General features: G+C 33.8%; 3 protein-coding genes across 4 annotated transcripts; 1 reads left to right on the top strand and 2 right to left on the bottom strand.

Moving 5' to 3' along the window:
* The first annotated feature begins 80 nt into the window (after positions 1-80).
* LOC110995693 (EH domain-containing protein 1) lies at positions 81-22,139 on the top strand. 2 transcript variants are annotated; one of them, XM_022262976.2, is made up of 4 exons: positions 81-1,450; positions 3,438-3,503; positions 17,498-17,668; positions 20,437-22,139. In XM_022262976.2, exons 1-4 carry the CDS (start codon positions 226-228, stop codon positions 20,637-20,639), a joined length of 1,665 nt encoding a protein of 554 aa, XP_022118668.1. In that variant the 5' UTR covers positions 81-225; the 3' UTR covers positions 20,640-22,139. The 2 variants fall into 2 exon arrangements, with proteins under 2 accessions (XP_022118668.1, XP_022118669.1); XM_022262977.2 differs by lacking the exon at positions 3,438-3,503 and having other exon boundaries at positions 83-1,450.
* A 375-nt stretch (positions 22,140-22,514) lies between these two features.
* Positions 22,515-23,942, bottom strand: LOC110995694 (small glutamine-rich tetratricopeptide repeat-containing protein alpha-like). Its single transcript, XM_022262978.2, has one exon. It carries the CDS (start codon positions 23,815-23,817, stop codon positions 22,942-22,944), a length of 876 nt encoding a protein of 291 aa, XP_022118670.1. The 5' UTR covers positions 23,818-23,942; the 3' UTR covers positions 22,515-22,941.
* A 379-nt stretch (positions 23,943-24,321) lies between these two features.
* Positions 24,322-26,990, bottom strand: LOC110995692 (actin-related protein 10). Its single transcript, XM_022262975.2, has 6 exons — positions 26,804-26,990; positions 26,448-26,600; positions 26,121-26,229; positions 25,613-25,865; positions 24,983-25,316; positions 24,322-24,714 (listed from the first exon to the last, which is right to left on the bottom strand). The coding sequence occupies exons 1-6, from the start codon at positions 26,878-26,880 to the stop codon at positions 24,507-24,509; spliced, it is 1,134 nt and encodes a 377-aa protein (XP_022118667.2). The 5' UTR covers positions 26,881-26,990; the 3' UTR covers positions 24,322-24,506.
* Between the last annotated feature and the right edge of the window lie 15 nt (positions 26,991-27,005).

Below are 27,005 nucleotides of genomic sequence, written 5' to 3'. Positions count from 1 at the left end.
TAAGTCTACATAAATTAACAGTTACGTAGCTGTCAAGTGTAAACTGTAAACTATCATGCAGCATGCTGTCAAAATTTCAGAATGGGCGACGTCACGGGCTAATCATTTTCATCGTTCATTTTTGTGGAAAAGAATGATCAAAGTGGTCTTGGCGTAGTTTTATTTTTATTCCTATTGGTGTAGTGAGTGAAAAGTAATAAAAAAGCTTTGATATTGTAACTCAAAATGTTTAGCTGGTTGAAAAAAGAAGGTGAAAAGACAGAAAGTATTGAAAATGTAGTAGAAGGTCTCAAAAGGATATACAAAACTAAACTTTTACCGCTCGAGTTACATTATCAGTTCCACGACTTTCATTCGCCTCAGCTTGAGGAGCCGGATTTTGATGCAAAGCCTATGATACTGCTGGTGGGGCAGTACTCTACAGGAAAAACCACATTCATTAAATATCTCTTAGAGCGAGATTTCCCCGGCATTCGTATCGGGCCGGAACCCACAACAGATAGATTCATTGCTGTTATGTTTGATGAAAAAGAAGGAGTTATTCCAGGAAACGCACTTGTAGTTGATCCCAAAAAACAGTTCCGACCACTTAGTAAATTTGGCAATGCTTTTTTAAACAGATTTCAATGCTCTACTGTCGCGTCTCCGGTGCTACGTGGTATTTCTATATTAGATACACCTGGAATCCTCTCCGGGGAGAAGCAACGTGTTGACAGAGGATATGACTTTACCGGAGTGCTTGAGTGGTTCGCGGAGCGCGTCGATCGTATTATATTGTTGTTTGACGCCCACAAATTAGACATATCAGATGAATTTAGAAGAAGTATAGAGGCATTAAGAGGACACGATGATAAGATTCGTATTGTTCTTAATAAAGCAGATATGATTGACCATCAACAGTTAATGCGTGTGTATGGAGCATTGATGTGGTCCTTAGGTAAAGTACTTCAAACTCCTGAGGTGGCTAGAGTGTACATTGGCTCTTTCTGGGACCAACCTCTACGCTATGATGTAAATAGACGGCTATTTGAAGACGAAGAGCAGGATCTTTTTAGAGATATGCAGTCTCTTCCTAGAAATGCTGCATTACGAAAGTTAAATGATTTAATAAAACGAGCACGCCTAGCTAAAGTCCATGCATATATAGTAAGTGAACTTAGGAAAGAAATGCCATCAATGTTTGGTAAAGATGGCAAAAAAAAGGAATTAATAAAGAATCTGGCACAAGTGTATGACCGTATTCAAAAAGAACAACAAATTTCACCAGGAGATTTTCCTGATATTAAAAAGATGCAGGAATTGTTAGCAAATCATGACTTTACCAAATTCCATCCATTAAAGCCTAAACTTTTGGAAGTAGTGGATCACATGTTAGCTACTGATATTGCGCGACTCATGGACATGATCCCACAGGAGGATGTAAATATTGTGAACGAGCCACTCATTAAAGGTATGTAATTAATTTGATTATAAAACTATCTATTAACACTTCTATTGACCCAGCTCTTCTGTCAAATGATGATCATGTACTGATCATGTTAAATATTTCTTAGTAGTGTTATCTGTTCATGTAATCAGTTTTTTACACAAGTAAATGGAAACAGGAAATTGATGACTAAATTAACACAACTAGTATATATGTATGTACTATTTAACATGTTCCCAACAAGGCTGTGTAAGTCAGGCAGTGTTAAAAATATGAAATCATAAGAATTATTATTACATGTTATGTGTTCTTATCAGTTATAACATAGGGATAACTGTGTTCAGACCATTTGTTTCAAACTAACCAATCTGTTTTTAAAATTTGACAACATATGAAGTATTACATTACATTATTACTTGGTATTAAAGTAATAAAGGATTTTCCCATCATGCAATGTTAGTATATTTTAACAATAGATAAAAAGAGGTTTCTGTCACAAAATTGTTGCATAATGAGGCTTCATCACATAGTGAAAGTAAAAGCAATGTAGATTATATTTATCTCAATTAACAATTGCAATTTAATTATATAATTTTAGCATACAAAATATACTATTGATATTTCATTTTCATTTACTGCCATAGTGCCTACAGCAATCTTTAAAAGTGTTAAATAACTGCTAAAAATATTTTAATTGCTAAGCTAACTGTGAGTAGTTCTAAAGAATCATTGACCTCAGTACTTTGTGAAAAATGGGCACATTGCTGCCATAAATTCATGCCACAGTGGTTCATGTAAAAGTTGACCTTTTTTGTTGTCGATGCCACATGCTAACTTTGTTCCCGTTTGCTTTGACATCTAAAAATTATTTCTTATTGTTATATACATACATATCTGGTAAATAAAACTAAGTCAAATACTAATTATTGATTTTAATCTTAAATTTTTTAAGTAATAAAGTTATACTTAAATAAGTATATGTTTGTTATACTTAACAAACTAATATTGATGCTGAAAATTTGCCATTGTTAAATTCCATTGTGTAATGGAAATTAAGCCAAAGTAATAATCTGACACATGCTGTTGTTTAACATTATCATGTTCAAAGATGGTATGAAGTCATTGACTAGCCAATTTAAAAAAATTCAATTCAAATGAGCTTCTGAAATAAGTGTAATTAAAAAATCATCATAGATTTTTTAAAAACAAATATAATTGCTTGTGAAACCACAAAAAATCAATTAAATCTTATAATTACTCAAAAACCATTTAAAGACTCAAATGTATCTGCTTATGTCCCCAGAAAAAGCTAAATGTTATTATAAAAAAAGACAATCATTCCCGTATCCAGCCCTGATTCACCCACTGACGTCATGATATAGCAAACTCATATGAACTATTGTAAACTATACTTCATCATGTTAAACATGAACATGTAATTTCGAGGTCGCTATTAATTACAATCAAGTACTTTTACGTTAGTTTTTTTAAAGAACAGGCGGAGTTACAAAAATGTTTAAAATTCGTTGTCAAAGTGACAATGTGTTTTTTGATGAAATATCATCAATACTTATTAACTCATACGATACGGGCGCACCTGCGCCGGCCTTGTGAAGTGTACTTGAACCATATGTCAGTACTAATATTCTATTGATAAACATCGAGTACCAATTGATTTGAAATATACACAATCAATTGGAGCGATTTGTTGAATAAACCTGGTTTCTAATAATCAAATGTGCCAACAATCAAGCAGTGGTTGATTACTATAACAACCCATATATAATATATGTAATTTGTTAACCAGAACATATAGTTGTTAATTACAACTTGTATGCTAAATCCTCAAAGTTTTTGTTGCTTACTCATAGATAATAAATTGTAATTTATTAAATTTTATTCTAATTGCCTGCACCTAAGTGAACGATTGAGGTTACTAAGAATTAACCTATCCTGTCTGTTCATATGAATTGGTCTTAGCATGCATGCAATAACATAAACTTTCCTTAAGGCGAGCCCGATGGCCCAGTGGCTGCGACTGTGGCGCGATTGCATGACAGACGCGGCTTCTTGGCAGGTAAGATCATTGTTCAGGGCTGGCTTTCCCTTGATACTGACTCATTCATTGATGACATTTTTACATACTAGAGTTTTTCGGTATACAGAACTATAACTTTATTTTATAGTTTCGATATCAATATTTTTCTATTGTCATCGATGACTGATCGTGTCAAGGCGTTGTGTTGTCAATGATCTTCCTCTGCCGTGACTAATTGACTCTTCACCCTTTTTCTTAAGACGCTCTATAATTATTTACGAAAACATACCTAAATCGACTTTTCTGATGTTACATTAAGGGTCTGTTTCTCAATGTTCGGATAAGTTCATTATTTGGAACTTTATTGCTAATTGGTAGGATAAACACTATTTTTGCGTTTCACAACTGTCAGATAGCGGTATTCGGCATGAAAGGCGAAGTTTCTTATTCCGAACTCTTGTCTTGACCCTAAATCTATTAAACGTACGACTTATAACTTATAACAATTATAAATATCCAAAATACTTCAAGACGAATACTATTTAAATTATGTCGGTCAGTAGGTAATACAGATCTAGGCTTTTAAAGGTTTATATTGTTTCGAAATTTTATCAAATTTTACCTTATCGTTATTATATCTGCTTCGTAACCGTCGCGCTGTTATAGATAAGTTTCCAAATGATAAGGCACTGAGATAACACTAAGTTATCTGCGGTAATGAGCTATGTATGTATTATACGCGACGTGAGCAATCATGAAATCATTAATTAGTTGCATCATTATGTCGCACAATCACTTAAAATCCTATTTGGATTGTAAGTAATAGTAATTTAATGATAGTTTAATTCGCAACGGAACAAGTTTAGCGATGAAAATTACCTTTGTTGTAAAGGTATGTAGAACCAATTACACAGCTTGAGTAATAGGTATATTCAATGAGAACGAGTGCACTTTCTCCTTCGTGTGATCAAGCCGATAGCTGTCTGCGCAGGCGCAACTATTGCAGCTGATTTATGTTAATGCCGACGCCCACAGCTTTATCCAGCTGTCTAACTATTGTCTTTCTGATATGAAAGATGTGTTGTGTTTTTGTTTGTTTTTGATTTATAAAGTGATTACTACGTTTTATAGTTCACTGTTATAATTCATTACAAAAATCCCATGTTTTACGAAATTCAAGAGAGCACAGTGAATAGCGTGTGGATGGTAGATTGTATCGACATGGGAAGTGTCGCAAATGGCTGGTTCGTCGTTGCAAAATGACCGGTTCGATGGCCGACCACCCGTGACCATTGACGCCTGTACCAATCTATGCAGAATAAGGTTTTTACTATCACATTTGATAACCCATAATGGTTATTATCCTTTACTTAAGTTCCCTTCATGTTAGTTCTCGAAATGTATGTCTGCGGACCTTTATATTTCTCTTATGACATTTAAAGTGGTTTCAGTATTAGAATATATTTACATAATAGTTTAAATTACTAGAATATTATGTGGGACAACACGTAAGAGATGCATTGATGCAGTTGACGCTATAGTGAGAGTTAATTGTTGTACGGCCATTGTTCGCACGTCCGTCATGACATCACAGCAGCCCATTGAGACACCCACAGCCCACTTGCTCTAATAAACGCATTATATGCACCCTGCTTTACCAATAACACGTCTTTTGTGGTTACACGCATGCTTTTGAGACGCAATTACCTCGGCCATTGACATTGGCACCCCTATGTAATATACGCTTATACAAGTCCGCATTGAAGTACATATCTTTATCTCACTTCATCCTCATTCATTTATTTAAACTTTCGAATTGTTTATTTTAATACATGAAAATAAATCACCTATGTTGAACTTACGTAACACAGAAAATGTTTAGAATGTGAAAAACGGCTTAATGCAGAACGTTGCCAATACTTTTGTCTTCCAAAATAATGTTCCTCTCTAAACATCGTCGTATTCGGTGTAACCACTGAGAAAAACAGTGGGTCTATTTATCCTTAGGGGTCTCTTCATTTTCTTACGCTTTCACCGCATCTTCAGGGCTCTTAAAGCGAATACTTCGATTTTATCTTTAGTTCTTGGGAATAAATGAAAGTCGCAGGGCGCCAGGTCATAACTGTAAGGCGAATGACTCATTATCTATGAAAATGCTTAAAGACGATTGTAACCTAAATATTGGAAAAATTTGTCAGTGCGTCAGTCACGGGCGTGTTCCAGATTCTGATATTTAAACGACAGCCTACCATTAAAATCGTTGAATATGTACAAACACCAATGTTCAGGTTTTTTGGAATTGGCGTGCAATTTTCTATTATTGTCGTATCTATTTACAGGCAAAACAAAACTCCAGCTTCTTCAGTCTTGTAATAGTATCAATGGACAGTAAGAGGTCTTGATGTCATCTCAGTGCACTCAATTGTTGTGCCTTTGTGCTCAAATCGCGGTCGCAGGGATTGTACGTTCGGTAGTGAACTACTGTAACACTGCTCTATTTATGACTCCATTCATTGCTAATGTTTCCGGTTATTTTTGTACTTGACATTGGTTGGTTTATTTGGTAATTGGTCGTTATGGCAACATACAAATGCGACATTCAATTACCGCTTCTGATGCATACATGCAAAATTAGCTATAGGTTTTTCGTCGTTTATTGGAAATGTAATCGGTTATAGTATATATACCTAATATTTATTTTATAATAATAAAGTAAGTAGATGATTTATTTTATTCGTAAAGTACGAGTAGTTGCGTATCGGAAGTGTTATGTATGTCGCGCGTGCGCAGAATGTTATAACAAATTGACATTCAAATATTAGCAACAATATTTGTAGGTTATTTAAAAAGTAAAAAATGTTCTAATCTGTGAGATTTGGGAACATTTTTTTGTAAAAAAACGTGTGTACTTATTACTCATTCTACGTTTGTACTTAAAACAACACTAACAATAGAAAAAATATTGACTATAGCTAACTTTACGGTGTCGGTTTTCTGTGACGGTGTGCGCGCGGATCATAAAAATTTACTCTCATCATTTTTCCCTAACGCGCCAAAAGAAGTATGACTTCAAAATACCTGTGTCTGGATTCCCACTTTAAAAATACTATTACTTATCAGGTAAAATTTTATGTCCCGATAATAGCAATAAACTAACGCAAAAGTGTTTCTAGGTAAACGGTTGAACACAATAGGAAGCATATCAGATATTAGTGCACTCCAAATATGTGTTGCGTAGAAAAGTAATTCTGAAGGTCGTACTTTCGAAACAATTTTCGAGATCCATATTAATGTTTAGTGCGCATCACGTCGGCAATGAATCATTGTGCGCTTTCCACGCCCCATATATTGTATCCTCCACTCATTGTGGTTTACTCATTGGCTATGTTCTAATTACATAAACTTAATATATAAACCTCTGAAATATAAGTTGTCGTCTCATATCAATCAATCAATAAAAATATCTCATAGGTAAACAAGTGCACTTATGAAAAATTAAATTAATTGTAAAGTTACATTTACTACCGGTTTGTAAGTCAAAGGCGTAGAGCGGGCAAGAATATCGCTGATATCACAAATCAAATCTTTTTTATGTACTTATTTAAATAAATAAAATAAAAGAATGCTGATAGCATCACGCTTTTACTAATTACTATGTATAAGCCTGTCTATTCAAAAAATACGAATAATTACAAATTCTTGAAATCTTTAAATAGTTCTAAAAACAGTTTGAGAATATGGTCCAAACATAATTATGTAAGTATTTCTTTTATATACGTTATAAAGAAGAATGATTGTTTTCCTCATGCAAGTATGCATTATTATTGATTACACAGAAGAATGCCTATAACGGTTGTGATAGTTGCCTAGAGGTACAGATCATATCTTTAGACGTGTTCGGAATCAAACCGAACATCGAATGTCGCTGCCGCAGGAAAATAAACTGACATGCGCCTGCGCAATAGTTTCGTTACTTTTAACTTTTAAAAATGCAATTAATTTTTGACAATACCTATGAACCTACCAAATCAGTGGCATGCTTATGTATCTCTAAGGTGTAGGTGAAGACTGAAATATGAATGGCGATTTAATTATTATATCATTCTTGCTTAAAACTGTTTGACATTTTCGTTTGATTTTGTTTTTACGTGCTGCACGCAAACTATCCTCGAATTAAATTTTGGTGTATTAAAGCTTGCTTATAAGTGAATTATATACTCGGCGATCTACTTAAAGTAGCAAAGAGCGCAATTCTTATGTAACTGGTTTCATAATGAACGTGCTCGATCCGCTCAATTGCTTTACGCGTTCGTTTCCTGTTACTGGCTCGTGTCCGGCATTTGAGTACTCGTCACCCGGTTTACCTAGTGTTATCACCAAATTATCGCTTATGCAATACGAAGTATCCACAACTCGGCCTAATAATCTTATAATGGCCTGGCCTATATGATTGGATAATGCCCTCAGTCGGTCAAGAATTAAATGTTTACTTTTAAACCTTGGATTTAATTGTAAACTAAACATGTGTATTTGAAGTAGATTATAAATTTCATTCTTACGCTTCCTTTACTATGTCTATTCTTAAGGCTACTAATTAGTTAAGTGAATCGTAAAGCTGTACTGATTAGACATAATTTATTTCTGTCACCTGTCAGGCGTCATTCCTAGCTCGCAATTAATTTTACGTTAAAACACACAATGTGTTTTACATTGATGACGTTTATTTAAATTTATGACTCATATAATGGTCTGTGCAAAGACTTATAGTCCGGTCAATTTGGACCAAAAAATAAGAGTTAAAGGTACATAAAATCCTAACAAGCTGACAATCAGTAAAAATGTTCAAAACATAATTATAAATGATATTTAAAAGTTCCCCGATATATAGCAAGTTTTATTATAGTCTAAATTGACCGGGCTATTAGTGATCCTCTTGCTTGTTATGTTTCTTGGCATATAAGTGGCAACCCTACCTATAAACAAGTTTACTTTCGCGAATATTTTCACTTGCCGCGTGTCCTGCATCGCAACCACCCTTTTCTAATGCGATCTCTTTGTAATAAAATACTTTCGCTGAATTTTTGTTGTTCTTGTTTTGTTACTGTTAATTACACTTCCGGTTACACATCATGAATGCTAAAACATGGGCGTTGGTGCGTTTTGTATTTGATTCTAGTAACAGTTTAATATTAGGAAGTTTTGTATTTAATTATCTTTGGGTAGTGTCTTAATGTTCAATGGTGTTTATTAGGTTTAAATAAATTCTTAAAAATATAAATCTTTAGTTCACTAGGTAACATGGTTGTAGAATTTTTTTAACTATTGGCTAATACTAAACCCTCTAATCCCGTTATCAAAAGTCAAAATTAAATGTTTGTCAAAATGTTAGTGTTATCGCGGCCGACCGAACAAATTTACACTTTTCAATGACAAAGATAAAACTAAACTGATACTAAGGTGATTGCATGGAATCACTGACCGGAGTCAGGCTATTCAAGTGCCTATAATATTTTTCACTGCATAGTAATTATAACGATGATTTGTGCCAATCATAAATAAATGGAGAGTGTTCAGAGGAGTTGTTTGGATTAATACCTGCAGCTGAGTTTCATCATCGGACGTCGAGGCAGAATGCGAAATTCCACCCGTATCACCTCGACATCCGCCGTTCCACAACTACGCGTTTTTCAAGGTAATTTTTGCCGCGCACCACCACTTTGTGGAACCAGCTGCCGACTGAAGTATTTCCGAACCAATTCGACTTAGGGTCCTTCAAGAAAAGAGCGTACAAATTCTTAAAAAGCCGGCAACGCGAGCCCTCTAGCATCGAGAGTGTCCATGGGCGGCGGTAGCACTTAACATCAGGTGAGCCTCCTGCCCGTTTGCCCCCTGTTCTATAAAAAAAATACAAGAAAATATTAGTTCAAGTCCTTGCCGTCTTACAAGGACACGGCTGCAATGATGCAGTGGGCGGCGGATGCGCTTCCTCCTCACACCTCCATCCTGCAGCCTCGACCTTACGATCACTTCACAATTGTCTTGTCTCCGCTCCTAGTACATGATACAATTATATGCCAAATTGACTCTGCCTATGTATCTTAGATAAGATTACACAATGCTCATTCATACAGTCACATTGTTGTGCGTTTTACATTCCCATTAGGGACAGGCAATATTATTTCAACTGTTTTATTATACTGACTTTTATTACACGTCAGGTCCCTGCGGTATTTTACTGCAGCAGGGATTATGTGGGACTCAGACTTAATATTTACAACCCTAACCACTAAAACCTGACATTTTCATTTACTGAAATCCCGTAACACACCAACATACATATTTGCTTCAATAATATTTTTATAGAAAAGTCGTTTCGAATAATTTAAACTAAAACAAAGAGTGTATGCGTGTAAATATGACATAACAAATTCTACACACATACACATCAATTATTTTAGAAAAAAATATACAAACTTTTTATAATAAAAACAATAATATGTAATTGAAATTAACAAGTTGAAATAGTCCAAACGATCCTCCTACGTTTGCAATTAGACCACGAAAGTGTAGACGATTGCAAAGCTTAAGGAAACGTTTTTCAACTGTTTCAATGGTATTTTTAATAATAATGTACACTGGACATGTAGCACTTTTAATTGTTATTGAACATTGAATAAAGAATTTTTAAAATTGAAAAATTGAATTGAATGGTATTTTTTTGCAAATGGTCACCAGATTACAGTAGCATATTTTAAAATACTACGGACAAGTGTTTTGATAAGAGTTACTGTACTTTGAACTTTTGTTGGGCCTTTTTACAAAACCTAATAATTCGGTCACGAACAATAAACGCGTGACGTCATATAATTACCTCATCAATGAGAATGGTGAAATTGTTAAAGCCATATAAAATACCCAGTTGTTTAAGTTCACCCTTTATTTCTTCTAGGCTGGTTGTAACCTCCGTAAAGTTTTACCGAGCATCTTTGTATGGTTTCTTGCTTGTGTTTGTTTTAATTGGTGGATATAATAACGATTTTACCGGATTGAAGTTTAGAAGAATATCTCTCTTCAATCAGCTCATGCCTAAACGTCAGCAAAGAAACATTTGGGGCGGACCCTGTTTCCACCGGTTTCTGACCAGCGTCTTTCTTATAGCAGTATAGTTTTGAGGATGATAAGTCTTTCATTTCGGTGCATCTGGTTAGTGAATGTGACCTTTTGCCATCATCTAGCAAGTTATAATAGAAACAACACACCTCAAAGTTTAATTTTTGACAGCCGGAGCTAGAAATGTGTCATGTGTTAAAGACGTAATCGTATATGTCTAGGCGGTATGGTCGAAAGACTATAAGATACCTATTTGGAATATAAGATACCGCTTATTCCACGTCATTAAATTTGAATGGGCATACCTACTCATGGTATAATATGTGTACTCACTATATATCTACTACCTCCGTTTCTGGTTTTTATTACCTGTTCTTATGAGACATTAAACGAAGTATAATGTGCTAATCTAAGTTCCTTACACCGGACGCCCGACGCCTCTTATATAATTCACTTGCATTCAACCAGTTTAATTTACTCTCCATTCGCCTATTATGACTGGAGAACTTTTTACAATAAAAATATTTAGTACAATAAGGTGAATGTCCTAACAAAAATCATATCGTACATAACCCAAATTATAACTTTATGGTAGAACTACATGCAATCTTACTTGTTCTCATCTTATCTGCGTTTATTTGGAGATGGCGTGATGTCATATAGCCTTCAATGAACTATTTAACATTAAAATAATTTCTCAATGCGAATTGGTAGCTCCCGAGATTCGCTTTGATTATATAAAACTTGCTTTTCAAAGTAGTATTTCCCACGACTACGTATTACAGTGGAACGGTAATATTGGTAAATCATTTTGATACCATACTAAGATTCAGACTCAGATTTATAGAAACTTAACAAGACACTCGAAAAATTAATACAGGTTCTATATGTTGACGATTAACGCGAATTTTCCGCGAACCAGCGCCCAGTCTCAAGTGGCTCTCAGTTGCATAAGATAAGCATTCCTTCGTAACTACTCGAACACTTTTACTTGAGGATATTGCTCATAAAAATACTGTAAAAAAATTTCCTATATAAAATGTATCGATGTAATTGAACATTATGCAGACTCACCCACAAAAATACCCATACCAAATATTGTAGGGCTAATTCATCTCTTTTTCGGTGTGTAACTTTATGGTGCACTTAGATGTTAGGCTTTGGTGCACACCAGGTCTAAATATATATATATATATATATATATATATTCTTCTTGTTATCGTACCAAGTGCATGACCAGCTTTTCTATTAGCGCGTTCATATTACTATTAATATTCCATATGATGTATAAATATTCAGTTACCAGGAAACAAATATACAATTTTATTTGTATAATATTTATAAATGTAAACAGTAGTCAATACAATATTTATTTTTCTTTATATTCTCATGTATGGCATTTCTGAATCATTAGCCGATATTATGTAGTTGTTTTTGTTGTTTATCATGTAAATACGCCATAAGACTTTGTTGACAAAGATCATGGTCATAAATAATGAATATTAACTCTTGCTCTTTAAATATCAAATTTATCTACCAAGGTAGTAATTACGATTTTATATGCATAAAGGATTGTGTTACTACCACAATCAACATGTTTTTCGCATTTATTAAGTGTTCAGCGTTCGAATATCAACCCTGTTTACATGCGTTCTAGGCTATGAAAGAAATTAATTAAAGAAAAATGCAATGTTAGGGCAAGAAGTTTTAAAATGTTGTTTTGTCCTTAATAATTATTAAACATTTGTCTTTTATTAATATAACTTTTACTCATAAAAAAAAATACTTTTTAAACTGATTGAAGCTATGTATTATTATTATAAGTTTGTAATAATACATAGCTTCAATCCTTTGAAAAAGTGTTCTCTTTACACATTACACATACATATACACCATTTTTTCTAGCCTATTTTTTAATATACACGGATTTTTGCAATGTAGTTTAAATTTTTTGCTTTTTATTTTTTTTAAAGGTATGTACGTCTGTCGCCTTATTTATGTATTTGTCCTTAGTTTGTGCTCCAAATAAAATATATATTCTTACTCTCTACTTTAAAGATAAGCAAACATTAATATAGTGTTGAGTTATATTACAAATCAATTGCTTATAAAATATATCCTTTAATAACGAATTAATCTATAACTGGCCATTGATAAATATGACCCAAATACTCGAGAGATATTAACTGCTATCGATCATGTTCATCAATAAATGATGTATTCTTGGAAAATGTGTTTGATACTATATGTAATACATTATTATAACAGTTTCCACGATAAAAGTTAATGTAATTAATTTTGTTGTTTCTTTGATTTGTTATTACTAATGCTCCATAGCTCCAACCGTAAAAATTTCCGTTTCAGTGCGAAACGTTCCTCCTTTTTTCTATTCGTGAAAAATGTTGTCTGCCTTGAAAGCTATTGCTTAAAAATATTTTTTCAGTTGATAATAAAAATATTTTTTTATTTGGCTGAAGTCGAGTAGAAAATTTCCAATTATTGCATGATGCTATGGTCTATTTTTCCAATACTCTTTAGACTAAAGAACTCTTTCGTTTCAATTTGTCAGACCTTTAGTTACTCGTAAAACAGTTGAGAATACAAATATATGTATTCATATACGCTATGGTATGCTATATGCTATTGCATGAATTGTGTTTTATGACCATTACACTGTGTCGAGATAATCTTAACCTACCAACGCATTTGTTTTCACGTTTTTTTTCCTTTGAGGTATGTGTTAAAATTCGAAGTACAGTCATATCGATATTACATTCTTATTAGCTATAATTGATGAATCATGTTTTAGGTACATATATGGGCAAATATATTTGCGCAACAGTTTGTCATCTGTTAGTAAAATAGCTGATGTGCGCTTTTGTAGTCTGTGTACCGTTTTTCGTATGTAGAGCATATCTTTTGCTATATGATCACGTACTTGTGAAGAGAAATTAGTAATTACAGTTGTTGAGTTACAAGATTCGGTTGTCTTGGTATTTTTATAGGCAAGGTGATTAGATCCTCGTTCCCTGAAGGTTCTCGACGTTTTCATTCACAGTTCGAACAATTGCACAGAGTAATCAGCATCATCATCACCTTGACTGCCAGTGAGAGGTTTCCCTCGGAGGTACGACCTCCAATTTTTTAAGAATCTCCTTCAAAGGCCGGCACTCATCCGGTAATATGACTGCCCTTTTTGGGCGTTACGTGTACTATTTTATAAAAAAGTTCTGTTTTTTTAGGTTTGGGCTTCGTAGATTATTTGTAGTCGGTATGTTCTAAAATTTAACAGTTTTCCGAACCCATTGTATACTGCAGTGCGAGGACTTCCGCTAAATATAGTAACCATTGATTTTACGGTTCCAGACGAATACTTTAGCTATACCTGTATAGGTAAATGTATGGATGAACGAATAAATACGTAGACTGCAAGATATGCTTATAATGTGAAATTAAATGAAAAATATTAATTTTATACACAACGCAATGTAATATTAGTATTGGCTGTAAAGTATTGGTTTAGACGGTATATAACTCAATATTTTGTATCGGTTACCACTGTGACTAGTATATATATATCGGATTATTTGGATTCGACTTCCAGCGAAGTAATTTAAAAAAGTAATTGTAGGTGATTTGATGGATCAATATTTCAGAGTTTGTTTGTTAAATATTCTGTTTGTTACTTTAATTTTTTAATTGATAGAATACTAAATTAACGTGTAAAATGCGTTTTAGGTGTTCACTCAGTCTTAATTATTAATACTTATGTTTTTATAAGAAATATCGAGTACGTAAGTGCAAGGCTGACTCAATATAGTGAGTTTTAACAAATAGGTATTAATTGTTTTGTTATTCTCCGTAACAGATCGTGTTCTAGGCTAGGCAGACTTGACTATTCTAATAATATATTTAGAATAGAATAATTATTCAGTCTAACACGAAAGAGAATATTTTTTATTGGATAAAAACAAATGACTTCTGAAACCTTAATTATGATATAATTAAATCCTTATATAATGTAGAATTTATATTGAAATTTTTTTTAATGAATAGTGCGCATAGGACTGGTACCTTTTTCTTGTAAGCCACAAATACTGTGCACACTTTGAAGACTACAGTCTTTTAGACTAATAAATAAAAACAGTTAAACATGATGAGTGCCTTTGTCTCGGTCTGACGCACCGCAAAAAGCGTAAACTATAAAACTGTTGATTTTAGACATTGGCGGCGACCGCGTGACGGAAGCCTTCGTTTTTGCGTCTTCCGGGCCCACTGACCCAAATACTATTGTCTGTCATTAGCACTGAATAATTATTTCTTTTAGCTACAATTTTCTATTGATCCATAAGGTCATGCAATTATTAAGCATTACATAGCCTGCCTCAAGTCGTTTAAAAAAAAGTATGTTTAAAGAAAACACTTTTAAGAATTTAAAAAATCGGGGTCACGGTAAACCGTCGGGAATAATTTTAAATAATTATAAGTATAGTACATAGCATCAATCCGTAAAAAGCATTTTCTTTCAATGTGTATAAGTTATGTTGATAGAGGACAAAAATGTACGTTCAAAATAAATCCTTGTTATTGACTGTATAGAGTTACCGATTATTTGAAGTAGTTAACTGCAGTCACCTTGTGAGATAAGCGACACATTTATCATACTGTCGGGTCGTCTCACCTTCGGGTTACTTTGCGCGGACAATAAAACGCATTTGAGGATCATTTGTTATGTGATTCTTGTGACAAATCACACTAAGAACTACTGTATATTTTAAAATTGAATTATTATTAAATGATGTAGTATGTGAGACATATAAAAAAATCAGTGGCGCTACAACCTCTTTTAAGTCTTGGCCTCAGATTTCTGAATCTGTTTCATAATCATTTTTTAAATCTAATAGGCAAGTAGGTGATCAGCCTCCAGTGCCTGACACACGTCGTCGACTTTTTGGGTCTAAGACATGTCGGTTTCTTCACGATGTTGTCCTTCACCGTTCGAGCAAATGTTAAATGCGCACATAGTTAAAAACTCCATTGCTGCACAGCCGGGGATCGAACCTACGACCTCAGATGAGAGTCGCACGCTGAAGCCACTAGGCTAACACTGCTCATGTGAGACATACATTAAAGCGAATTTATTAGTTGACTCACAAAACCCAGATTATATGCTTAATCAAATTAATCAATTGAGTATGTCGAGATTTATTGTCTGTACGATTATAAAAATGTCTAGATTGCCTTTTGTTTATTTTTATGCTATGCATTTGTTGTAGTAGACGTAGTGTTTAAAAAGTTCATCGACATTTTTAAATGGAATGAATTTCCAATAAAGTTTGAGGTCTATGTAACGTGTTGGCATTCGAACGACCCAACTGTACCATCGCGCGCCTGGAGGTGCGCGTGCTATCAATACTAATATGGTTCGGTATTTGCTAACAAAAGATATATTTTACTAAATTCTTCGTTTTTTGGAAACAAAGTCCAGATCACGTTATAATAAAGCTTTTTGTTTATATATAATGTGTTTAAAAAAAAGCTAAATAAAGTTCGCCTTTCTCCACCTTCTTCTTTTATTATATCATCATGTATTCTTTTATTGCTTAAGCTATTTTCAGACCAACACTATGATCTCACATATTGCGATTTATGACGCGAATACATATTTAAATAAGATTTTTGTTTATTATAATTCAGAACATACTAACATTGAAATTTATATACAAAACACAATAACACTGTGTTGCATTTATCAATACGCATTTGAAATAGTTATTGTTATATTCATACCTCACATTACGTGCCGTTTCATTTATTTTACGACCGTTTACTGAATTTTAATAATAAAGTTAGGAAGCGTACAGACAGAACAAGACTACCTCTACGCTCTCTAACGTTTTTACCTTTACTTCAACTATGGCTACAACCCAAATATTGTAGGCAAATAGATGCTGAGTATTGGCTGTTTGCAAATGCGATGTGTTTATTACGTATATTTTTTGTTGGTTGCATTGCTGGTGTCTTACCTATTATAATATCATGAAACAAAATGACATATTGACATTTAAATAGAAATTCAACTGAATAGACGTACTGTTCATCCTTAGAATCCTTGAAGGTAGTGTTACTGATGCAGAACTCTCACAAAAACACCCAAAACATTCAGTCGACTTAATAATAATAAAGCCTTTTTTTTAAATGTTAATTTAGTTATTATAATAATTTTTTTTTACTTTCAAAGTTCCATAAGAACAATTAAGTTTTATTGTCGTTTACACCGGTTGTCTTGCGTTTCCAAAGGGGAGGAGCCTAGGGGAGAGTTAGCCAATACTGTATACTATAAGTCTTCTTTGACTAATTAATCCTCGCTACTCACATATCTCTTTCACCTAAGACATTGTCTGCCATTCTTGTATATCGTTATTGAATCTTATATATTCTATTGGTTAAGAAACAATTACAAATATAAATCTAAGGGCCCGTTTCACAATGTATGGATAAAGTATCAAATAGTAGTTAAGCAACACATAAATTATTCTAAAGATAAAATTTCCGAATAAGAAACTTCACGAATCGCGCTATCTGACATTCGTGAAACGCAAAAATATTGTTTATCCTACCAATAAGTAATAAATAGCTTATTTGGTACTTATCCGTACATTGTGAAACAGACCCTCGGAATTGAGTCTGTCTTTGTCAGTGTAAATTTGTAATTAAATGCTGCATTGCGATCGGTTTCGTGTACCATCTCGTTGCATCATACTCATTTCTTTTGAAATCGTTCCGGTATATTTGTTGCATAATTATAATTACACCACAGATAGCGTTCGATTTGATTCTCTTTCGTATTATTTATAATGAATGCAGTTGATCTGATTTTTTTTTTGTTACTTAATTACTGAATCCCGTGTTGGTGTTTGCAGGTGGGGCATTCGAAGGTGTCGAAGACCAGGTGTCTCCGTTTGGATACGGCCGTGGCGAGGGCGTAGATGCAGGCCATGGTGATCCCGAATGGATCTGCAGCAAGGAGAAGCCGCGATACGACGAGTTATTCCTCTCACTAAACCCCATTGATGGAAAAGTCACCGGAGCCGGTACGACCCTCTCACTCGCTCACCATTCACGCCTCTCAATCACAAATCTTACGCCCAATCCCAATTTACCTTTCGCAAATCATTCACCTCTATCACTTACACTTCTTGCCGCTAATACTGCCTGCGCGAACCTCACCCGTCTCTGCCTCACGACAACAGACCCACAAACATACATTAAACTCACTGACACTTTGGCCTTGGCTGTACAGAACTGCTCAGATATTTCCCACATGTTACCAGCAAACGACGATGGTGTCTCGATCCACAGTATTTCCGATACCAATGTAGATGACAGACGAGATAGTCAAGATGACGACAGTGTCTCGGAAGCGAATATTGAATCGCCCACAAGTATTCACTCGATGGTTTCTTCTCTGATGTATTTCACTAAAGCTGCCTGCATACTAGGTCTGAGTATTGTTGTCATTATAATTCTTGCTGACATAATGTTTGTCAGTATGGCGTATATATTTACAGGCAGATTGTACTTAGAGTTCAGTGTGGCGAAATCACCACAGGGTTTGTTTGAAGAGGTGAAAGTGCTAATGTTTGGGCCGAAGCAGGAGATTGTTCACATACACTCTATATTTCAGCTGTTGCATCGACACACCATTGTCAGCGTTCTTAGACATTTGCTGCATGCGCTAATCTAAATAAATTAGTATATTTCATTACAAGTGCGGAAAGCCTGTCATTGCAACGAGTTCCGACGAATGTCTACCCGAGCCGAGGCGCAGCCGAAGGTGAGGGTTGACAGTCGGGACGAGTTGCAATGACGGTACCGCACGTGTACTGAACGACTATTTTTAATACAGTTGCGAAAAAATTAAACTATTTACTTTTTTCTCTTCTCTCTACGGAATAAATCCATTGCACGTAGATATGTTATATATTTCCGGTAAATTGTTCTCCGAAGCATTTTGTGCAATTATACTGAGTTCGGGTGGTATCCATCAAATAAAATATCGTCGAAATTACTCATTTTGAGCAACAAATAACTCAACTCGAAAGAACATTTTTGGAAAATGGCACCAACCGCAAAGAATATGAGCAAAGCTTGATTTTTCTTTTCTTCACCCATTCTGGGTAGGCAAAGGGAACTTGGCCCATACAGCCAATTCTTCAGTAGACTATTTTTATTGAAAGAAAACCAAATCTAACTCGTTGAATCCAATCATTAAATCTGATATTGAAACAAATAAAGTAGTAGCTTTTTTTTTAAATATTTGCATGAATCACAAAAACTTTTGTGATTTTTTTTAGTAAAAACTTCATGGTTAGTTTTTCTTTTTAATATTTTTTTATTGATATGAAATAAAAGAAACCTAACCTAACTTATGAATCCAATTATTGGTAAACTTTTTAGAAATACGTATTTGCATATATTATAAAATTCTTTTTAATATTTTTTAAATTGATATGAAATGAAAAGAAACCTAACCGAACTTATTGAATCGAATTATTATATAATATTTAGAAACCATATATCATAAAAACTTCTATGAATCTTATTAATAAAACCTTCGTGGTTGGTTTTTTCTTTTTAATACACATTGTTTTGACAGTTGGCAAAGAAAACGCACGAGTGCGGGAATGGCAAAGAAAAAGCACGAGTGTGTAATAGGCCACTTTCCGAACGCTATACCTCCCTGCAATATGCCACTTTTTGAGCAACTGTATTAAAAAATTCATTTTCATTAGCATGTTATCTGTTTGTTATACTTTGCGGTATTAGCAAGAATACTTACATTTGGTAACGACTTAGAAATCATATACACGAATTTGATGATACTGATTATGTCGTTGTTTTAATTATTCGATTTTTATGCTGAATGTCACATCTCTTATAACCAATAGAAAAGTAGAAAATAAACGGTTTGTTTACATGTTTCAATACATTACTCAAAATTTAAAAAAAAGTTTAGATACTTAGACGCAACTTCTACAGCGAAAATACTAGGAGGTGTTCCAATCAAGGTCCCCCGAGACATCTACATATTCAGTATCATCAAATTCGTGTATTTCAAATTCTAATCCCCACATTTAAACATTTCATCATTGCCATTGCTTTGTAAACATCTTTTACTTCCAATCCTAATTTATTTATTTCCCTTTAATATATAACAATCCAAATCATCGGCGATTAGTTGGTGGTATTAGTAAAAAAATATGTATCTAAAATAATAAATTAATAGTTAAATATAAACAGAAATAGCGCCATTTTCTAGTCTGAATAGGCCGACTTTATACATAATATAGTATTGCTTTGAAGCTCACTTTAGTGCAATAACAATTCAGTATCAGAAACACTTTCGTCTCTTGCCCAAAAATGGGGAAATAAATACTGAAAATTGAATTACATTTCCAATTGGCAGCTGTGGGTTTATTAAATCCATTTTCACATATAACTTTATTGGGATATACATGATAGCGTTAAAATTGTATATTAAATTAATGACGGCGTTTATCCGCTGTTTTTTATTGCAGAAATATAGACAAGTTAGAATATAAAGTAAAAATTATTGTGGTAAAGTTACTATACCTTATTTATCCTATATATGTTATTATATTGCTTAACCATATTTATTTATGTTATCATTTTGCCCAATTTAATATATAACCTCTAAAGGTGACTTGAAAAGCGCCGTCTAGGCACTCTATTCAGAAATTTTAGAAATAAAGTTGAGAATTTCAAATTTACACCTAATTAAAGATCCATTTAAGGAAACTAAGAGATAATGCTAGCTAGAGTATCGCTTGTCCAACAGCCGCAAAAACGGAGATGGTGAAGTCGAAGCTGCCAAATTCGGTGCTGGGTAAGATCTGGAAATTGTCCGACATCGACAAGGATGGATTCCTCGACGAAGAAGAATTCGCGCTCGCAATGCACCTTATAAAGGTCAAGATCGACGGACATGACCTTCCCCAAGACCTCCCTCCCCACCTCATACCCCCCACCAAGAGGAACTAACAACCTTTTGCGCTTCCAGACTCACTGTAATTACAGTAGAACAAATGGGTAGGAATGCGAAAGTTGTATACAAATCTACTGACTACTTACTGTTAGAATTGACTACTGTAGTTTTACATTTGAGACCTGGAAGATCTGCCCAAAATCCCACTTCTCTAACATTTGCTGTCGCACTCGAGTCGCGAATAATGCGAGGTTTAGTTGTAATATTTAAAATTAATTGCAATGTTTTATCCAAGCTACTTATATGATGGCAAATGTTTCTGAACGTATTTCTATGACCGCTGAGGGCTTGTTATGATTTAGCTATGTATAGCAGTTGTAGAATCGTGTTTAAACTATTCAAACCAATAGATAGCGTTATGTTCGACAATTATTTTATTCAAGATGAAAGCGATTCTAAGTTGTAACAAGTGTTCACTGGTAGGCACTGTAGAACGCATACATGCATCGCCCCATTGCTATTTATTGCTTCGTTTTTCTAAATAAATATTTCTTTTTTCCTTATGTTATGAGAGAGCGTGATTTCAGCATACATATGATTTCATTAACAACAATACAATGTGCAATACATGAAGTAAAATTCAGACACATCCTCAAAGAGTTTTGGTTATGTTTTTTCTATAAAAAATATAACCTGCCTTTGCGCCTGTTTTATAAAAAAAAATGTTACACAATAACAAATAAAAGATGTTTAAAGTTATTTGAGATGTTAATTGAAGTTAAATTAGTTTAGATTTTACTTAATTTATTCATCATACATGTTTGGTGCTTTTATATTTTATGAGTTCATTTAAATTAATATAGATATTTCTTATCATCCATGCATAATATTCATAAATTGTTTTATATTTATTAATTTTAAGGTGTTCCTATTAGTGATTTTTCAAAGTATAATCCATGAAATGCATATTGGTTATTAATTTTCATTTTAATAAATTATGTCAATCATTTGAAATCATTTCTATAACCTATTTTCACCGGTCAATTGTTGCATTTATTTGTTTGATTGATAGTGCCTTTCCATTTCTCACATTTATTAGATAAATATTACATAAACTTCACTGTGTACTGTCTGAACAAAAGCTCTTATACTATTTCTATGTAAATATGGATTTATATGATTAATGTTTTGAAAGGCCCTCTGAATTCACCACAGAGATGCAATCATATATTTTTACATTTTGCTACTGTGTGTACATAAAAATAAATGTATTTATCATAAATTATACACAGAGTGTAATAAATAGATAAGAAAAATATTAATTTGGTGTTTTATTTAATAAATATGGAATATTTATAATTGTTTTTAAAACATATTATGAAGTGATTGAGTGACAGAAACTATTAATTTTCTATAGGTAATGCAACATTCAATGCTTCACAAGCCAATGCTTGTGATCATTCAATCTGTCTAATTATCATAGACTAAATGTATCTAACTCAAATGTCAATTAAGATAATCACCGCTTGATCTATAAACTTGAACACAATGCTTGCCCACAAATTTCAGAATAATTTAAAAACTCTTGTTAAACAAATTGAACAGTTCTGTCAAAACTTTCATTCATTATCAAATATTTTACTAGATCAAATTTAAATTACTAAAAGGTTAAGTTGCCAAGACTCGGTAAAGCCTTGTTTAAAATAGATCTAAGGTCTTATTGGGCTGATTTAAGTCCTGCCATAAAGACTACAAAAAGATTTTTTTTGTATCAAGTCTTGTCTAATTAAATTTAAACACCACAACCAAAGGTTGACTGGCTATTACTTTTAAATAATATACCTAGTGCAATTTAACTATTTTAAAATAAAATGCAAGAAAACTCATACTGTAAGTGATAAAATGTAGATTTTGAATTAATAAACAGATAGTATTTTGTGTACATAAATTTTATTTAACACCACATCATATTTAGATACAATTTATAGTTTTTTCATTACTTATATTAGAAATATTTTAATGTGAACAGACCTTGTCTTGTCCAACACCTTACAATTAAAATCGGCACAGGCATTTAGAGTTTAGCTAAAAATATGTCATAAATATGTGAAAATAAATAATTTTTCAGACAAAAGTAAAGTTTAACATAAATATCAAAGAAGAGCAACTAAAAACACATCACTTGAAGTGTTGAGGAAGTAAATTTGTAATTTATATAATGAGCTCTCATGTATAATCCTTATATTTAACATTTCCATATAAATAGAATTCAACTACCAAATTAAAATAAATGACAATAGCTTCTCTCTTTTAGACCCTTACAACTGTAATTCACTGTACCAGTATGAATTAATAACTCTATTGTGAGGTAGGTGGTGGATTTCCTCCACCTGTGCCTTGAGGAGGACGGATCTGCCTCCTTAGTTGCTCCACCAACTCCGGATTTACAGCTTGCATCTGTTGAGCCAAAGCTTGACCAGCTTCTAGTAGAGCATTGACATTAGTTCCCATACCACCAGCAGCTGGAGCACCTGTGTTTGCATTCATCAATCCTGATAGCATATTCTGCATGTTAGGATCTGAAAGCATTTCTGTTGCCATGTTCAATAATGCTGGATTTTGCAGCAATCCACCAAGGTCCATAGAAGGACGGCCACCGCGTTGGGCGATTTTCTCTTCTGCAATGCGCAGATTGTCTTTGTAAGATTCATTGTCTGGCTCTAATTGTACAGCTCGGGCAAAGGCTATGCGTGCTTCTACATGTCTATCTAAGGCAGTTAAAGCTAGTCCCAGGCGACCGTGTGCTTTTCCGTAGTTCGGTTGCAGTGCTAGCGCCGCCATACAATCTGCTACAGCACCCTCATGCTCACCCAATTTGAAATGAGCGGCGGCTCTGTTACAGAAGTAAACCGAATTACGTGGATCTATTTCTATGGCTTTACTATACTTTTCCATAGCTTCGCGAAATTGTTCAGTCTTCATCAATTCATTTCCCTCATTTTTTAACTTCTCAGCCTCCGCTAGATCAGCTACAGGGTTACTTGTCTGTTGCCGCATTAATTGCAAAAGATCCATTCCCTTAGAGAGCTGCTCAGATGTAAGTTCATAAGCGGTCTCGATGCACTGCGCCGCAACTTCTATACTTTCCCGGGATTCTAGACTGAGGGTGTCCCCATCGAGTTGTTGTTTCAAAAAGTTTACTATACCCGCAGCAACTGCTTTGATCTCCGACATTTTGTACAATGTATGAAGATAGTTTTAAAAAATACAGGATTCTTCTAAATTGGGTTTAGGTTGTGGATAATTATTATGAAATTGACACAATTTTTTTCAGTAAGTAATATAATCCATAGGTAATACTACTGATATGAACTACAGAATATATTAAATATTTCAGAGTTCTGACCACAGATAAATATTATGGTTCCGATGTATACTTATTGTCACCATTTATACAGAGACACGTAGATCGAGATAGTGAGTATTAATATGTTTTCATACTTTATTTTATATTGAGATTTCCCCAAAAATTTCAATGAGTAATAAAATTAACACCATAGCTATAGCATTATGAAATACACTATCACAATCCCTTAGTATTTAGCCTTTTTGATAATAAGCACATACTTATTACACGCGGTATACTTTCAAACATAATATTTTAAGGCTTTCAAAATGATTATGATGTACTAATCTTCTTTACATTTCTTGTCTTCGATAGTAAAAAAGACTCGGCAATCATGAAATTTGATGGCTGATATATATTTTATTATAAATAAGAAGTAAGTAAAATACATGTACAAATGTATAAGTGTCTGACAGGCATTGTTACATACATCACATTACTATAAGAAATGGTTACAAGCGAGAACTCGAAGCTTTAGATCGCTCCTTCTTAGGATGTAAGATGAGTTTCAAACACTTCATGGACACTGATGGTGATGGTCAGGCGGGGTGTTGTACAGTAAACAGGCCCAATCGCGTAAACGTCGCGTTCGAAGGTAGACGTCTCGAGGTTCGGCGCGGCCTCCACCGTCCGCCCCTCCGCACAATGCACCTCCAACCCACGCACATACATTATCTTCACATGGCGAAGAGTGGAATTTGAATGTTTTTATGTGAAGCTGGTCCCTAAAAAAATAAACTAATTTAAACGCCAAAGAAACTTAATAAAATATTTTATAGTTTTTGTAAACCACAATAAGAACTAAATAAAACATTGCTTGGCTTTTCCAACTGCAGCAATATCTGTAATAAATGTAAAGTTATGTCTATATGTAAAAGTTATACAAATGAATATTTTAATAAAATAAGTAAACCAATTTTATGTTGAACTAGTTTTGTAAAATGTAAAATTAAATAATAATGTTATTATTTTTTTAGCGGCTTTTCTACTTACTTATATGGCTCCACGGTGATTAAATGTCTTAGCTCATGTGCTAGGCGGGCCTTAAGTCCGGGCAGTGCCGCTCCACCGCCCGTTATTATTATATTCTCTGCCAGTACACGACGTGTGTCTCGTGGACATTGTGTCAGACACTGCAGCACTGCATCCGGTAGCGACGCCATGTCCCGATCTCTTTCAAACAAAGGTTCGGCGGCAAGAGCCCTTGCTCTACCCGTAACTCGGACAGACGTGCCTGCCCCCCCGCATACGACACTGCGAACGCCATTGCAACCCTCACTAGCCAACTGTATAGCTAGCTTACGACTTGGGACGAAACAGGTGCGAACTGAAATTGTATGATTAATAATTCACCTACCAATTTTATATATACATATTGTAATTTATTTATACAAATATATAATGTGTACCACTGACATCATAAAATAAAATGTACTTTATAATAAATATAAAATAATTCAAACTTAAAATATAGATACAGTTAAGTTAATTGTCAAAGAAAAAAATACATGTAAACTTGTAAACCTCTTAATAAAAAACAAGAGATTTTGTTATGTGTGTGTTAAGTTCTGAGTATGTAATAAACAGTAGTATAGTAATAAGTATTATTATTATTATTCATACCTAGAATATCTTCAAGAAAATTGTCATTGAGCTCTAACTCAGTTGCATTATCCTCCTTCAATATAGCAGCAAGGTGCACTCTCACAGCTTGCATGCCTAGTGGAGGCACCTGAATCGCATGGACTAGGGGCGCTGCATGTACTACAGGCGTGACTTCAGCTTCTCGTGCCCCTATGCTAACTACCAGTGCTGTACCCACACCCAGTGTTGCAGCACACGCCCTGCCCGTGTCCCACCATGTTACACCTGACACCTAACAAAAAACATTTCAGAATGTACATCAGTCATTCTATGTACAATACTAGATTAGTTTAGCAACTCATTGTAACTCAGAGTTACTTTAAATAACTGAGAGTAGGTTAAAGTTTGATAAGATTGATGTGCTATACAAAACTAGATAGTAATTTAAAAATTCAAATTACTAATTACATATAGATATGTGTAAGATATGCATGAAAAAGTCCAAATATAACAAAATTCATTTGAGTGAAAACCTTTTTATGTTTACCTCGTAATGCATATAGAGAACTTTAGCCAGCGTCTCCCTGAATTGTGTGGTTGTAAGCAGTGACTCTATGACAACAACTTTACGCTCTTTTGGATTAACTAGTACATGTCTGAAATAAATTATATTCTATGCATATTTTGTAAACATTAGACTAAACTTAAAAGCTTCTAAGTTATCCATTTATGAAATAGCAATATTATCAGTGATTGCTTCTTGTAAAACATCCTATGGCAACCTGAATCTGATGACTATGGATCCCAATTTTTATGAGCTGAACACTATGAAAAAAGCTTACCTACTTATTATCATTAAAAAAAAAGATAATACCTGAAATACAGAAGGTGCAGCATGTGCACTAGGTTATCATAGAGCTCTTCAGTAGTATTGTAATCATATACTCTTTTGTACCGCCTCTCTATTGGACACCAAAACTCTGATTTGATTATACATCTTGGGGCAGCTTCACCAGTAAATCCAAACCTTTAACAAAAACAACAGTGTAAATGAATATATGTCACCATGTTATATTATATTTTTTCGTTAATACGAACCTACATACACAAACAACTTAGTTACATAGGTTTGCTTTAAAAACCTCATCAATAAGAAGAGATTTGAGGTATCCTAACTTTCGTTACAGAAAATTTAAAATGTACTAGTTTTTAACACTTCGGGAAACATACTTTGTATAGTCAGCGCCCAAATCCAACACAACGGCTTGCTTTTCTTGAATAAGAGATATACCTTCATACAGAGCCATTTTTAGCTTTATTTTACTTCTAATACATTTCTTAATAATAGTAATAGTTAACTTGTATTTTAAATATATGTCATGTACACAATATCCAAAATACACATCAATGACATATGCAAACTGTTCTTATT

The sequence above is a fragment of the Pieris rapae genome, chromosome 6, assembly GCF_905147795.1.
Source record: "Pieris rapae chromosome 6, ilPieRapa1.1, whole genome shotgun sequence".
In the NCBI taxonomy this organism is placed as follows: domain Eukaryota; kingdom Metazoa; phylum Arthropoda; class Insecta; order Lepidoptera; family Pieridae; genus Pieris; species Pieris rapae.
This window is presented reverse-complemented; position numbering and strand designations above follow the sequence as displayed.